The 17,123-nt window shown below is 41.2% G+C and overlaps 1 protein-coding gene across 2 annotated transcripts in view; it reads right to left on the bottom strand.

Annotated features, from left to right (window-relative positions):
- LOC126393822 (coronin-1C-A) overlaps window positions 1–9,897 on the bottom strand; it is a 38,326-nt gene extending 28,429 nt beyond the window's left edge. Inside the window, exon 1 of one of the 2 annotated variants that reach the window (XM_050050191.1) lies at window positions 9,417–9,897. In XM_050050191.1, coding sequence (XP_049906148.1) covers window positions 9,417–9,723 — 307 coding nt within the window. In that variant the 5' untranslated portion in view covers window positions 9,724–9,897. Of the gene's footprint in view, window positions 1–7,832; window positions 7,962–9,416 lie in introns of those variants that run through there. The other variant, XM_050050192.1, reaches the window with a different exon arrangement.
- Between the last annotated feature and the right edge of the window lie 7,226 nt (window positions 9,898–17,123).

Raw genomic sequence — 17,123 nt, 5'->3', positions numbered from 1 at the left:
CAGACCTCCATGGGTTAATAAATTTGATTTCCATTGATAATTTTTGTGTGATTTTGTTGTCAGCACATTCAACTATGTACAGAACAAAGTATTTAATAAGAATTTTTCATTCATTCAGATCTGGGATGTGTTATTTTAGTGTTCCCTTTATTTTTTTGAGCAGTGTATATCATGTCACTTCTGTTTAAAAAATGTTGCTTCATAGTCTAGAAACTACACAGAAGCAAACAAAACACTGTATTTTTAATTAATATTCACAACTAATATCAAATTGAAAGCTGGTACCATTATAGTATCCAAATAGTAGCTTTTGTTTTGAGTTTTTGTGATTTAAAGAGCAGCACAAAAGGACCCTGAGGGGCAGAGTTATTCCGCTCAAAAATAGCAAAGGCCTTATCCAAACAGCCAACGTCCTGTAAGACTTTGTGGCTACCACAGAAAGTCCTGGGGCTAATTGTGAACACATTAACTCTAAACACAAAGGAAATAACTTTATACAAACCACTATAAGATTGCTTTGTCTCTTCCGGTGAGCACACAGTAATGAATAGGCTAAGTTAAAATAAAAATAAAATTATTTCCATCAATAAAAACTGAACGATGAAGTGAGCTCTTTATCTTTTAAAATGACAAAAAACAAATTCATGGAAAACGCAACGACCTCTACATAACTGCAGGAGCCAAATTAGAGAGTGTCAGCGCTGAATCCTGCAAATCAATTATTTATTATTCAGCTTTTATGACCCATTCCCTTTCCCAGACATTAACGTCATAATGATCACGGCTGACATTTGCATGCAACATTGTCAGCAGGGGCTGTAAAAGGCCGGCACCAGTCTGACAGCCAGACACACACACACCAGAGAGCAAGACAGAAAGACAGACAGACAGACAGACACACCTTAGGGGAATGCTGGGCTACTCGGTGACACTCTCCTGAGATTTACAGCTCACTGATCCAGCCCTAATTCAAGCGAAAAGACCGCAAGTATCTGTTGGGGCAAATCAGATGAATGGAGAGCTATGTACCTTATTGCCTCTTGAGCCAGCAGAGCTGACCCTGATGTGCAGAGACAAAAGGAGGACCCCACAGCCTGAGGAAATGACCAACAGGAAATGGAACCAGTGTGACACAGTTTTTAAGCATCCTTCCGTGCATTCCTCAATTCCATTCACATCTGACAATTCTGTTGAGGAAAGTGGGTCTTGTGAAAAATTAAGAGCTATACTTCACTTCCACTGGTTATTCTGATCACACTAAAAGACTTCAAGTTATAGGATTGTGCTTCCTGTAATATCAGTAAATGTCAGTCTTGTCATGCAGTCTCAAATACACAATCCTATATTTAACAATTAAAGGAAATGGTATGAAAAGGAAGGTGATAATGGCAGAATTTAGCATCTTCATGTTCGCTGTAGAGCTGACAGTGTTAGGCCATGGATTGTCTTCCTCTCATGTCTACCTCACAGTCACAGTACAGACTGCTGCGTTCCATTAAACCAAGTGGAAATTGTTTTGCTCTGACATAAGACTGCAAAACAGCTACAGGGAGGAAACAAGTACAAAAAAAGAAAGCTCAGCGAGGGCTCGTGTTTGGTCAGTGTGCCCAAATGTGTTACTGGAAGAACAAACACCTTTTCTGTCACTTGATCCACGATGAATCTCAGTAACTGAACGCTCAGATTAATGAAGCACTTGGAGATGACCATTGGGAAAATCAAAATTTCTCTTTTTAGTTTTGTGCAATTGAGTCATTGGAGGTGAGGATATCCACTGTGTATAGATTTTGGAGCATGTGCATGAACATGTAGGCCTAATATTTTGGCACATCCTCAGTGACACGAGACATTTAATGCTGCCTATCCCTGCCACATTCAGTTGTGCTCACATGTTCCAATTAAAACATGGGGCCACCCCATTCTGCCAACAGCTATTTGTTCCCCAGCTGGTTTCTCATTGACAAGGCTCAAAGAGAATAACATTATTACATATTACTGCCCCACCCTGATAAAAACATACCCAGCAGTCGTTGTTAAGAAGTTGTTTAGAGAGATGTCAGAAGACAACACTTAAGTTCCAGAGAAATGTTTGGACAAGAGTGAGATGTACTTAACTGTTTACCTACAACACTTGGACAATAAGATCCCCGCTAGTACGGCAGATAACCAGCCTAACCAGGATTAAAACTCACTGCCTATTACGGCTCTGTGAAATCCAAAGATAATAGCCTATTCTGGACGACAGGCAAAACAAGAGTGAACTGAGTTTGTCAATACAAACTGTACAGATACAGCCTGTCTATCTTTTCACCACCTTGTTTTACGGGGTGCAAACTGTCCTTGATGCTCTGTGTGTCATGGTGCACTTGGTGAGTGAGATGTGACATAACATGAAAATCCCAGCCACAAATCGGGATGAGCTGATGTGAGAGAGGGAGGGACGGGAGAATTAGAGCAGAATTATGACAAAGCCTAAACAGTCTCCACAACCGTTATTTTGGAAACTGTGTATACTGTGTATTTCCCTATACTAAATGTGCATAACATAGAGCTGCAATGATTATTTGTCGTCGACTTTAAATAATAATTGATTAATCGGTTTTAGTAATTTTTTTAAGGAAAAGAAAGAATCAAAACTCTGATTCCAGCTTCTTCTAAAAGTTAATATGTTTTTGTTTCTTTACTCCTCCATGGCAGTAAACTAATTATCTTTTGGTTGTGAAAAAATAAGACATTTGAGGACATCATGGGAAACACTAATCAACAATTTGCCATTTTTTCCCATTTTATAAACCAAACAACAAATTGATTTATCAAGAAAATAATCAACAGATTAATTGACAATAAAAATAATAACAGTCAGTTACAGCCAGAGCATCAAATTAAATTAAATCAAATTACTACTCTTTCAGCTTTTATTATCAAACATGCCCAGTATAAACATGTCTGAGATGGTTCTGTCCGAGGTCATTCTCCTGAAGGGGTATCGACTGTAATGTTGACAGAAAATAGACCCGTTTCTCACAACAGGTTGAGCTTGATGGACAGCAAAAACCCACTAGCCTCCCTACAGCCTCAAGGTGAAGCCGGAGAGACACTTCCAAATACAACAACAACAACAAGAACAACAAGAAAAGGGTATAAGAGCCTTGGTCAGCATAACTGCTTGACTATTTGATTGTTTCAGCGCTAGAAAATATAAAATCATAGCGGCTGCTGCATGAGCAATAACACAATTATCTTAAGATAACGTAGTCTAAAGCTGAGGTAACTGGCATGCATAAAGCCCTATGAGGATACATGTAATCAGTAAATAAAACAAGGCTCAGCCATGTTTCTCAACAGCTCTTATCTGCTACATGTTTAGATTTGTAGTTCCTTTGTTTGTTGGTACTTTTCATCATTGTTATTGTTGCCAGCTTCCCTGCTATGTGACTGTTAGCATCATAGTGGTAGCCACAGTCCGGGTCACTGCAGGCCATGCATAGAAGTTACATCCCCCAACACATGGTAGACCAATATGTCTACAATATAAGCCGGCTGCAGCCTGCAATGAATGTATACATATTCTTCACAGTACTGGTATTTTATTGTCATAAAAGGTTGATATTGTAAATTTAGAGACTTACTAGCCACAGACTTTTCTTTCCCACACTTTTCTTTACCCCTGCCACCCCTCGCCGCCACTACACACGCCAGTGATATCGCCTCAGTGCTCCCCATACACTGGCTGCCTTTTGCCTTTTGTCACCAAGACCACATGAGACGCCACCTAAATCCCCTTCCTGTAACCAGGGCCACGGACCACCATTGTAATCAGATTCCAGCTACATTCCAGTGCTTTTTTGCAACAATGAGATAAGGTGTTGTTTTTTCACCTCTCTCTCACCCCAAGTGACCATGCAGTATGTGCTCCACTCAATTTAAACACTGCTGGAACACCATACATTACGCGCCAGTGTTTCAAGGAATGCTATTGTATTCTTTTATACTTCATAGGAAATGAGATTTGCAGACACAAGAGCGACGTGGCTCAAAGTCCAGCTCAATGCTCTGTAACATAGACAGAACCAATCACCAGGTCCAATCAAATTCCAGGTAAAGGTTATGTGTATGCATCAATAATAGCACATAGTGTGTCAGACATTTAAAGATGACAATATTTCAACACCAGAGGTCAAATGAGGAGGTGTCGCCAACTTCCTCATTCCAAAAACAGGAAAAACAGACTCCTCCGATTTCAAAGATAGGAAACATAAATGTCAGATCACGTCTGTATGTTTAGTGTGATGCTGAGCATGCCTTAAAATGTACTCCAGCACAGACCCCATTCTCAGCTCTATCAATTTCTGTGCGGTTAGACTTAAAAGACTAACTCCTAAACTTCTTATCCTACTTAAAAGTCAAGGTTTAAAGAGACCACTTTAAAATCCTATTAAATGACTCAGAAGAGGAAAAGCTCTAGTTTTTATCAGTGTTTGTGTGTACTTTAGTATCTGCAGCAACACAACCTGACCATTTAACCTCTGCCCAAGTTTTCACTTGCTCCTTTCCTGTCAGGTGAGAAACACAACAGACACCACAAGAGGACAAATACAACCCTATTGTTCAATTTAAAAATAAAAAAAGTCAACTCCTAAATAATACAGCTTCGGAGTACAAAGCATATCCCTTCCTCTTCCTGTTCAGCCACTTCCCCCTCCCCCCATGTACACACCACTGCTCCATTTCAACAGATGTTGTCAGCTGTGGTGGGAAAGACCAGTGGAAGAAACGCTATTATTCTGTGTGCAGAAAACTACAAAGCTGAAAGAGGTAAGTCAAAATAGGAGAGGGCATGAACTTCATTTTTGATTGCCATTCCAAGCAAATATATTTCTATAAAGTCTACACACAGATTGTGAAACAAACACCTGCATCTAAGAAGCTGAGAGAGACAACTACTTAGATTTATAAATCTAAAATACTTAATTGTGGCTTATTAAACAGTATAGAGTATTGGGTTATGTCCTTAAACAATTCTATCTCACACGAAAAACACTGTTTGTTTTCTACTGCGTAAGCAATTAGGGACACAGATTTAGGTATGTGATCCTCTTCATCCTCAGGCTGTTCCAAACAAACAAACACACTAATATGCCAAGCAGGTGGTTAGATAATGAGATGTTTCTTCCCACCTATCCTTTAGGATGGACATCTTGCCTATAAAAAAATCTGTAGCACAGACAAACCATAGTTAAAGTGAACTTAAAAAAACAGTTAAATTTTCAAGTTGCGGCATGTCATTTAGAGAGTTTCTGGCGGAAAGTCTTCTTGAAAATGTGGAGTGAGATAACATCTTGCGCAGACAGGACTGGACACAAACTGAGGTATGTCAGACATGTTAAAAGAATGCACTCTTTGGGTGTTGACCAAGTATTTAGCTTCTTTCCACATGAATATGGATTATTCCAGCAGACTACTATGAGGACTAACTAACAGGAGAGAAATACCAAACTGCTGCTGGGCTACGTTCTATCTAATGCACATATTCCTTAGTCAACAAAACAAAGCCGAAGCCTGAACCTACTTCCTAACTATTTCAGTACAATAATGAACAATGACTTCAGATGTTCAGCAGCGAACAGCTGGACTTAGCCAGACCTCCATAGACACCGATGAAATCAATGGAGTGGACATGCTGGATACAAATCTTAGTGATCTTCCTGAAACCAATTCAAAATGTTAGATAGGCACTGGTAAGTACACCACAGCCCACACCAACACTCCTTGCTGCAGTTGATAGGAACTAACTCTCCCTTACATCTTATGCTTATTTCCCTCTGCTTCCTGACCAACTTCCTCTCTCTGCCCTGCCATAGGAAGGCAGGCTACGCACTTCTAAAGACCTTGTACCGCAGCACAACCAGCAGAGGTTGATGCGTCTGGAATGGTTAACAAGCCCAAACACAGCTGTAGCACTGCTGACTGTCGACCCTGGGGTCGCCCTGTCAGTCTTCACCTGCTCTGCATCCCACGACGAGTCTCAGCGAGGGAAACTCCTGCAATCCCAAAGCTGATTACACATGGGACCTAAGTAATCCAGTCCAAGACAGGGGCTAAATATGCAAATCATGTTGCCCTTTTGGCACACTAACCACGGTCATTACGAGTCAAACTGCCCTATTGTCATGAGCAAGCAAATGAGCCGGTGGTGGCGTACAGATGGAGGGGTCACACAGAGGACTATCTAGGTCATCACCCAGCTACTAGGGCTCAACTACTGAGACTATTTACAACTACTAACTGAGGAGTGGAGTGTCTTTAATGATCTCCCTACACTCTCCAGTTTTTCATAAATGTTCAATATGATGTTTGAGAATCACATTACTCACAGCGCCAAGTCAAATTTTTAAGGGTGAGGCTAATTCACAGTACTTGTGACCAGAGCTGAACCAATCAGTCAATGAATTGATTAGCTGAGGGGCAGAAAAATGAACAAATTGATTATGTCCATTATTTTATCAACTGCCAGAGCCTACCTGCCTACTCAGATGTAAGGATTTGCTGCTTCTCTCTGTTTGTGTCATATTTAATTGAATATATAAGGGCTCAATCGGGACATTTAAAAGACATCTTTGGCTCTCATAGCTAGGGATGGACACTATTTTTGTGTTTCACTTTTAATAGACTTTGTGATGGACCAAAAAAATGGACAGACTATCAATAATGCTAATGAGGCAGCACTACTCGTGACACACTTCATTACATTTCCTTGCCAAAAAAAATCATTAATGTGCAAACTCTGTTTAGTTAAAACATATTTGGTCCAGCTGTGGAAACTTTAAATAAAACATCTAGGTTGATCAGACTAAACAGGCAATAAAGTGACTCTGAATACAAGGAAAAGTGCTAATAAATAATGTACCCTGTCTTAATTTGACTTGAACACAACTAAACCAAACCTTTGTTTTGCTGCAGAAGGACTCCTAATTAAAAACAGCTGTCAGCATGATACTGATTGACTCAAACACACACTCAGGTGCAGCTACACCACATTTCTGTCTGCCCTCATAGATAATAAATACTATAAAAGGTTGAGGAGGTTATCTGCACATATTCTGCATTCATCCGGTCAAACAATTCTGCACGTGTCATGGCCAAACAAGCAGAGCTCGTGCAGGACGCAGTGATTATACATTTGGTTAAGTTAACATTGTAGTCGCTAGCATGCTTTATGACCCTCTCCCATTTATCTTCCATACCAGTGTGTTAGTGGGTCAAATCTGAACCTGGCATCTGGATGAATATTCCGGATACTGGAATTTAATCATTGTGACAAAAAAATAATAGCCGAAAGAGTTAATTCTTGGATATCAGTGTGTTTGGAGCCTATTGTTCTATGTGCAGAGCCAATATTCAGTGAGGGTGCCAGGGGCCAGGGCGCGGTTGTGCTGCCTGCACCTCCGTGTATGTGGATCTATCGTTTCTGAGATAAGTTTTCCTGCCGCACTATGGTTAGCTACCCCACCCCGTTCAATAACGTGCAACAGCACATTTCACGCCGTCAATTATCAGCCAAACCCACCCAAACGGAGCAAAAACCTCGCGTGAAACCAGCAACTGCTTTGGTTATCGGTTATAAACTTTTTTGGCATTGTCACCTAACCGCCGCCGAAGGCTAGCGCTAGCTTAAAAAACAGTTCCTCAGACTATCCCGATTCATTTTAGCTAGCGCATGCACTTTCCTGTCTGGATGGCTGTACATGGACAAACAAGGACCGCTGAAACAAATTCAAAAGGCGTAAGAACACCAAATAGAGTCTAAACAATTATTTTAATCTTTAACCTACCTTCTGAGAGGAAAATGAAAGTATTCCCGAAAGCCGAATGATATAACACAGCCCAACGCGTATCCCACTTGATTCCTCCCTCTGCCGGAGCCGCTGCTGTGCTGCTGACACCGCTCGCTCTGTGTGCTCTTTCCCCACTCTGACGCTAGTCCCGCCCCCTGCCTTGGCTTGGCGAGCTCTGATTGGATAAGTGGTCTTTGACGGACAGCTCCAACAGCCAATCAGAGTGGCGGTTAGGTTAACAAGGAACAGAACGGACGCCTCCTTTTTTCAGTTTCCCAGTCACCAAAAATCACCATTAATAGTGTGTTATAAGGTGGTTTTATGGCTTTTTAATCTCCTGTGGTATTAATGTGACACTCATATTATCTATTTCATCTATTTATTATCTATTTATCATTGTCTCCCCATTATATTATAATCATATAATTTAGAGAAGTGGCATTTTACTCATAGAAATTATACAATTTATTTATCAATTAGGCTAAAATGATTTATGTACTTTCTTCTTCTGGCAGGGTAAATAAGTGCAACCCACTCACCCATCCGACAGCATTATGGAGCAGCTAAATGAGGCAAGAGGGCCCATAATATATACAGTATATATTAGGGGTAAGGGAAAAAAATCAATACACAGTATTGCGATATCACATCGACACATGGATGCCAATAAGTATCGATATTTTTTTATTATTTCAATTATTAATATTGCAAATATGAATTAAACTTTTGGTGGCCGACTAGAGTAATAAACCCATAGCTTTTTCAGTCCCCTAGATACATTTTGTGGTAATAAAAATGACTGAAATGAGAGGAACAGACTGAAATTTTTTATCTCATTGGATAAAACACATGTTGGCAAAGTTTTGCATTGAGGACATGATTTGCAATTGAAAACAGGTAATAAATTGCAGTGTATCGCAATATACATGATCATGATACATGCGACTGTGATTAAATGGGTGTAGCTTTATGAATACCAAAGATAAATATATGAATATAAGTGTATATGGCTGGTTATGAATGGTTCTGTGAGAGAAAGAGATTCCTTGATCCTATTAAAAAAAATTATTCAGGCTGCCTCTAATGTCCATGATAATATGACAGCCATAACATCCACTTTGTGATACACAGTGAAACCATAGAACATGCTTGCACAGTATTACTGTTCTTGATATAATTTTATGACATCAAAAATGTATCCCAATCCTCCTGAAGAACACAATGTACCACAAGTGTATTACAGCACCACAAGATGGCGTCATTTCACACACCCAGAGTAATGCAGACCTTTGACAGAAGAAAACAGCTGTATTCCATCATCCAATCTTTTTTTCTCTTCACCCTCCCTCAGTCTTGTAGATGAAGGCTGATGCAAGTGTTTGTGGTGAATCTGGCAGCCCACAGTATCATGGTTCATGGACCAGGAAAGCAGACTCCATTGGTTAATTGTTTTTTAAATAAAAATGACTCACTGATTAATTTACCTGCTATCCTATTAGGCCTCATGTGTTCTCCACAGCTTCTACTCATTTGATACTATGGTATATATATACATTACTGTAAGCTAGATGTTACTCTTACCTCTTCTCATTGATGGCTTCCTGTCGATTGCCTTGTCAGGGGATTTCTGAGCTGAGTCGAAAGCTGCCTTCATCTGCGCCACCTTCACAGACTGGCCCTGCTCTTCAGGCTTGACTTCAGCTGGCTTTGGCCAATCCTGGTGCTGCAGCTTTTCGTGCAGTTGAATGGTCTCCTTTATGAGCTCTGAGACAGGCCTAGATCTGGGAGTGCTTTGGGATTTATCTCTCTTCAAGACTCTGTCATCTCCATCTTTGCCAGGTTGTTCATCATGATGATCTGGCATCGCATTGTCTGTGTTAAGTGTCATATCAAGATCCTGCTTTGTGGCCTGGTGGCTTTCCTCTGAGATAACTGTGCTGGCTGCAACCAAAACTGAGCCAGCATCCACAGCTGGTGTTGCAGTGTCCTCAGTCGAGCCCTTCACCTTCCTCCTCCTCACAGATTGAGCATCTGGGGATGATTTGCACTCACTGTCACTTTTTATTTGTAGAGGTGGTCTTATAGTACTGGTGTCTGTTGTGTCAGCAGAAAGTAAATAGGATGAGTCTGCAATTTGACCATCACTTTTTGTTTGTGGAGACTTCACATCAGACACTGATAAAGGTGCAGATTCCTCAGCAATCACATCACTCACCTCACATGACGTCCTCTCATGTGAGACAGCTGATTGCAAGTTGCCTGAAGACAGATTTCTAAAGGTATGCACTTTTGGCTTTATCTCAATATCCTTATTAGCTGAGGCATCTGTTGAGTTGATGTTCTCTGCACTCTGACAATCAGCTTTAGAGCATGGGGATTTTGTAAGTGAACTCTTACACATAGTATTCCCAGTCACTCCAGGCTGAAAACAATCTGCGGTCATACTATCAGCTGCATCTGCTTGTTTCATGTCCATATCCTTAATGCGGTGTTCTTTGGTTGCACGGTTTTCTTTAGGTGGTTTCTCTTTCAATCCCTTCATGTCACATACTGACTGATTGAGTTTATCGTTGAAATGCTCTGTTGTTGCACTGTCAGGGATCCTCTTTGCAGTAACATCCATGGTGACCTTGTTGTTTGTGTCAGCCTTTTTTATTTTTGAAGGAGCTGGGGTCGTCTCCTTTCTGTCTCTCTTCAGTAGTTTCTCCAAAATTGAACTGGGCTCACTGACTGGATTTGATGCTGAACATGAGTCTATCTCTTGATCTGTGGTTGTTTCAGTTGTGTCCACTTGTAGATAAGGCCTCACTGACTCCCTTTGATCCTCAGTGTCATTGACTTTTGGTTTTGTCGAAGAGAAGTCGTTCCAAACTGGCCTCACCTCACATGCTTCCTCCTTTGTATCTGTTCTCTCTTTTGGAGGTCTACAGTGAATGGTATCACTCACGTCTAATAGTGACTCTTTCTCCAGATTGTTTTTCAAAGGATGTTGGGATTGAGCGGTAGGCGGTTCCTTCCTCTCACTCAAGCGGCCCACTGTTCCTGCACAGAGTTGAATGTCTTCAGCTGCAACCATGTTGGTGTCATGCTGGTCTTGTTGAAAAGACAGTACCAGCTCACTTCCTGCATGAACTCCACGTCTGCTCATCTTCATCAGCACAGAGTTTGCATCCTCTGTGGTAACAGCAGGGCCAGACCTTTTATATGAGAAGTTTTCATCCTGGATCTCCTCATGTTGGACACTTCCCTCATCCTGATACTCCATCTTGTTCTTTGAGAATCTCTGAGGCTCCTCCTCAGCCTTCTTCTCCTCTCTTTTGATTTGACTAAACAGCTTGTGTGCTCCGGCTCTTTCCTCAATCCTCGTGCTACTCTTTCGGTTCTTGTTCGTCTCCCGTGGAACCACTGGAGTGGTCCTGCCTCCTCCTCCTCCTCCTCCCTCCTTTCCTGCAGCCCCTCCCTGTCTCACCTCCTGTGCAGCGAAAGGACTCACCCACAAATTTATGTGCTTCTCACTGGAAGGTGTTGTTGGCTCCTGGCCGGGGCTCCCGTCCAGATCCTCAGCGTCTGGCTCCCCTGAATTTTCCTTGGTGTTACCAGCCTCCTCCTCACAGGAGCTTCCTCCCTCCATGACATCACCTGTATGACTGCCTGCTCCTTCAGAGTCAGGGTTTAGCGTTGTCTCCTCCAACGCTTCACCAAGGGCCTGTTCTCCCCCTTCTAGTTTATCCTGGTTCTGTCCCATTCTGGTCTGTGGAGAAAGACACGGTATCAACATCACAATAAAAGACCACCCTCCCAAATAATGCCACGTGTTAGGAATGTCAGCCCAGGAGTTGTTTCTTGTGCCTGTAGATCCTCACTTATAATAAACTGAGCTGCTGCTGAATCAGAGGAGGAACAAATTGAGCAGACAGCTGGGATTAACATCACTGTCTACACATTAGAAATGGTTTCAGTCTTGGGAAGAGGCCATGCAGCAAACAACTCATAGTCACACAGTAGCTATTTGCATGTTAGTGGTGAATTGGAGTATCTTATGACGTTAACAACTATAATATACCTTCTGTTGGGTTATTCATGCAATGGCAGTGTCTGCAGTTGCTCAACTCTGAGACAAATTACAGTCACAAGATTTTGCAGCAATGTCACTTGTGCATTTAAAAGGAATACTTAAACTCCAAAATGATCATTTCTATATCAGTTGCTCACCCTGTTATATTAAATTTATGAAGAAAAAAAACATGTTTCTCTCGCATCCAAAAATAGAGCAAATTCTTGATGAAAAGATGGCTTCATTTAACAACAGCAAACCTCTATCAAAGCATCTGTTTACGCAACTCTCACGCAACTCATGCAGTATAATCCAAGTCTCATTTATCCAGTTGTATGCTCACTACCTCCCAAACACATGTATTTTCACTGTGTTGTTTATGTGGAGGCGTTTTAAATAGTTAGGTCCTGGTGAAAATGTGTTTGGGAGACACTGAGCATACGACTGGATCAATGAGACTTAGATTATACTGTGTGAGTTATGTGAGAGTTTGTAAATGGATGTTTTGATATAGTTTTGCTGCTGTTAAACACAACTTCCTTTTACTAGCATTGATCTCTTTCTCAGTTCTTGTATTCTTGATTTACAATGGAGGCATGCGAGAAAGTGTTCTTCTCAAATTCAGTGTAACACAATGTGAGTAAATGATATATGAATTACTATTTAAGGGGTTAAATATATTATCTTAAATCTTTGTTTTGGATTGATAAGTGATTCAGCAGTATCAGCATCAAAGACACAAAGCCTTATCCTAAGAATAGCAGTACTGATATGTAAAATCTGTGATCAATTATTTGGGATGATCAGCACCACAGCAGATAGGGACACCAGAGACAAGCAGTCTGACCAATTGATTAATCCCTCTCTGTTAGTACTGAAGGTTCACACAGTCTTATGACAGTCTGTCTGCAAATCTTTCTCCCACACTTTACTTCTTGTTTCACTTTCTGTTGTCAGAATACTTTGCTGATTTGATTTCAGTTAAATGATAAGGCTGCAGTCAGTCCAGTCTTGTATGAGGATGACATGATGTCAGCAGTTCAATAAAATGCTGCATCTTCGTAGTCTAACTCTGGATATGTTTTCTATTCAGGCTTCTCTGAGGAACAACATCATGTGCTGTTGACTATAGCTGCTCTTGCATTAGTAGTAGCAGGAGTAGGAGGTGAAACGAGAGCAGCTGTTGTTAACAAGAAAGCAGAACATAAGGCAAAGCCTAAATCACCATGATGCGGAGACCAGCTTCTGCATGAGACTGTCTAATTGTCTAATTGTTTAATAAGTTTTCACCTCCTAAACTGCAGCAGTAAGCAGAGAAAACGGTGAAGCACAATGAACAATGATCCGGACCATGAGTCTGTTTCCTGTCTGCGGCCACATGCCTCGTCTGTGTGACAACGTATGACTGCTGTCGTGTTATCATCTGACAGGCCTGCACACTGGCCAGACACATGGCTATGGGAGCTAATGTTATCACCCTCACAGTGGTCTCCGCACAGCTGTGTGAGAAGATAGAAACAGGTTTTTTTTCCATGCGATATTTAGAGAGAGAGAGAGCAGAAATACATGACAGCACAGAAAGATTAAGTTTGAGGTCATCAATAAAAAGTTACAGCACTGTATTTCATCATGTGTACTCATCGGGTTAAATCCATCATAGATATCACTGGAATTTACTCTCATTGATTGTCCTGCAGCAACTCTATCAGTGAGTGTGAGGAGTCCCTTCCCTTAAGGCAGCCTATCCCTGTAAACAGCTGCTCTGTTATCCTGTCTCATCCTCCCTGAATGCCCAAAGCTGATCACTTGATCACCATGTGCTCTACTGCCTCAACATACTCAGACATACAGGAATTCAAAACCAACGAACCAGGAACCACTCACAAATTTCAGCATCTGGGAAACAGACAGTTTATCATTTCTTCTGACCGCAGATTAGCACAACACAACAAGGTGGGCACAGGCCTGACCCATGACAGCTCCCGGTGAGGATTCATATAATATTGATCTCTTATCATAGGTTGCATTCGACACTTACCAGTTGGACGTGGAAGCCGAGTCGTTTGCTCTCTCTCAGGACCGACAGAGTGCTCTTTGTTGGTTGTTTGGTGATGTTCAGTCCTCCCTCCAATGCACAAGCAATGGGAGCCTTATATTACATCCATGTGATGTCACAGCACATTTGACTAACACAATCAGGGGAAACTTGGACTTGTTGCTTTACTTTTCGCTGTCTTGAGAAACCTGGGAGAAGTTGTCTTTTTTCTTTTAATATTTTATTATTATTTACACAAATAACCAAACAACACAGCCACTCCCAAATTACAGAAATGAATAAATGAGGCAACATGCACGGGTTGTATTAATATACATGTAAATTACAATATATACAATTTGTACACATTGGTACCATGTTAAAAAAAGGGAAAAACTATGACTTATTTGTGAAAACAAAGGACAAGAGCCCTTTCTGCAGTAGGCCAACAAGTTCACCAGGAAGATGATCGAGACAGGGTTGCCAAATATTACAAAAGGGGTTGTCATTACCCTTTAATGTAGCAAAAACCAGAAGTGTTACACTGTACCACTGTGTTACTGAGGGAGGTTTCTTCTTGATCCACTGGAGCAAAGCTGGATTTAATGAATAACCTGCAGAGACCTGAACTTTTGTTTGGTATGCATTTTTATTTTTTTCTAGTTATTTGGGATCAGTGGGAACCAATAAGTATAAAAAACGAAATACTGTCAACAATAATTAAGTCCCAATGTCCTCAAACGAGACAATACTAAAGTCCCAAAGTTCTCAAACGAGACGATACTAAAGTCCCAATGTCCTCATTCTTGTACTTCCTAATTAACAGTGTCTTATCTTGTTACTGTTGTTAAAATATGTCAAATTTGTTGCCATATCAAAATATAAACATTATTAATCATAAATAAACAAGTTTCAACCATAAAATGTGATCAGGTTTTGGACCTTGTCCACTTTTGTGTTGGCATCGCCTGCAGACTGACTTAGCAGAAATGGCTGCCATCTTGTTTTTACATGGATTAGTGTATTGTGCTCTTACTACCACTAGATGGCACAAAAAGTGTCCACGAATGTGGACAATGGGTCTAAGTTAAGAAGAATGAAGTAGAAGGTCAAGTAAACCCAAAATGTGAGGACACAGGGTCTCAGGAGGATGAAGCCTATCCATTAAAGTCAGCAAACCAGCGAATAAAGAGAACTGCTCTGTAGTAAATTGCCTGGTTCTAGATTTACTGTTTAATGGAAAATTGAGCTAAGCTCCTCGGCAATATTTTTCCAGTGCCTGGATATCAAAGGAGTTATTTTTAATATTTCCAGCTCTTTGTTTTGCTTTCAGGTATATGGAGAATGTGTTTGAAGGGTGATGCTGTGCTGAGATGTTAAATACGTAAGTGGTAACCTTTTCACCTTGTTTCTGAGTGGAAAACTGGAATAAATGTGGATGACCTGTTCAGTGACCAGTGCAGATTCTGATGCAGAGTAAATATAAGGAATGTACTGTTAGTTTTTTCTGTCTTTTACCCGACACAAGTGGTGTAGTGGAGGGTATACCCACCTCTACTGTTTTCATGCTGGTTTCATGGGCTGCAAAGTTCACACTGCTCCACTCCAGGAACCTAGTTAAGATAAGTAGGAGGTGGTAAAAGGATGCTTGTGTCTGGGATAAATGGTGAGTAATTGTAGCCAACCTGTACATGTCCAGGAGTGACGGAAATTATCTAAAAAATATCTCAGTCGCTATTCTTTTGTTTCCCTCGGTCTCTATAGTAACATCCAAAACAGGATACGTCCTCAGATAATAAAACAAAAGTGGAGGTACGTCAGCCAAGAATTCACCAGCAGAAGGGGAAGAGGGGCCGGCCCACACCCAGAGCCTGTGGCCTGTGAGGGCTGCTGTGTTGACAGACAGGCAGCCCTGCAGTCCTTGTGTTCTTGTGTTTGAAAAAGTGTTACAGGTCGCTCTCAAGCTTGTCTAGACAAAATGCAATTTGTCTCTAATTTAAGATCATCGCTAACTCAAAACAGACTCCACAGGCTTCTTGGCACACTAAAGATGAGTTTTACAAAGCCTTTTATTTAGTCCCTCCGTTATTTAAATGTTTTACAAGTTTACAGTAGCCAGACACATTTTCATGTCACATTTCTGGAAATACCAGTCTCAGGTTTCATGTACACGCCCAAAACACAGGAGCTCAAACGCTTTAGATCAGCTTAAACTCACACACAAACAACAGTAAATAACATCTTTGACGCCTCAGTGCCCCACCATGTCACACTGTACACAGGGTCTACCATTCATTACTCAGACACGCACACAGTCATATAGGACAGGAGGAACGAGAGCGTGTAACTTAAGTCATTCACTGATGTCATGCAAACAGTGACGGGAAGCCAAATGTTATATAACCTAGCTGTTAGAGAACGGCTCTCCTGCCAAAGCATACAGATGGGGGCGCAGTGATGTAATTTCAGGATACACACACACCACCAAAGCCAAGTCACTGCACAGATATTTAGTCATGCCTGTGATAGTTTTCCCATTCAGGAAGGTCAGCAATCATAACATTCAGGGTGACACAGTATGTAATCCCACTTCTGTTCTGTTTTTCTTTAAGTCATTTCAAATAACCAATACTATTACGCTTAAAAAATTTAATTGCAACACTTGTTTCTAATCCCTTTTTCTTAAATTAAGGATCTAAGGCTTTGCATTCAACAGATCTCTCAAATTTTCAGATTTTGGTTGCAGATGTGTAACCTGACAAGATGCTGATTGAACAGCCTGGTTATGACACAGGTGTGCCTTAGGATGGTCACAATAAATGGCCACTCTACAGTTGTGCAAACCAATTGTTGCATCAGTTGTTCAGGCGGCTGGTCTCAGACAATCTTGCAGGTGAAGATGCTGCATGTAGAGGTCCTGATCTGGTGTAGCTACATGCAGTCTGTGGTTGTGAAGCTGGTTGGATGTACTGCCAAATTCATAGAAATGACACTGGAGACGTCTTACGGTAGTGAAATGAACATTCAGTTCACAGGCAACAGCTCTGGTAGACATTGCCGCACACTCCCTCAAAACTTGCCATATCTTGTGCAAGCTCAGGACCTCCACACCCTGCGTCTTCACCTGGAAGATCATCAGAGAACAGCCACAAAGACAGCCGATTCAACAATTTGTTTGCTCAACTGTAGAGAGGCCTTT

Source organism: Epinephelus moara, chromosome 8, assembly GCF_006386435.1.
Source record: "Epinephelus moara isolate mb chromosome 8, YSFRI_EMoa_1.0, whole genome shotgun sequence".
NCBI lineage: Eukaryota > Metazoa > Chordata > Actinopteri > Perciformes > Serranidae > Epinephelus > Epinephelus moara.
Note: the sequence above shows the minus strand (reverse complement) of the source record. Positions and strands in the feature narration are given on the sequence as shown.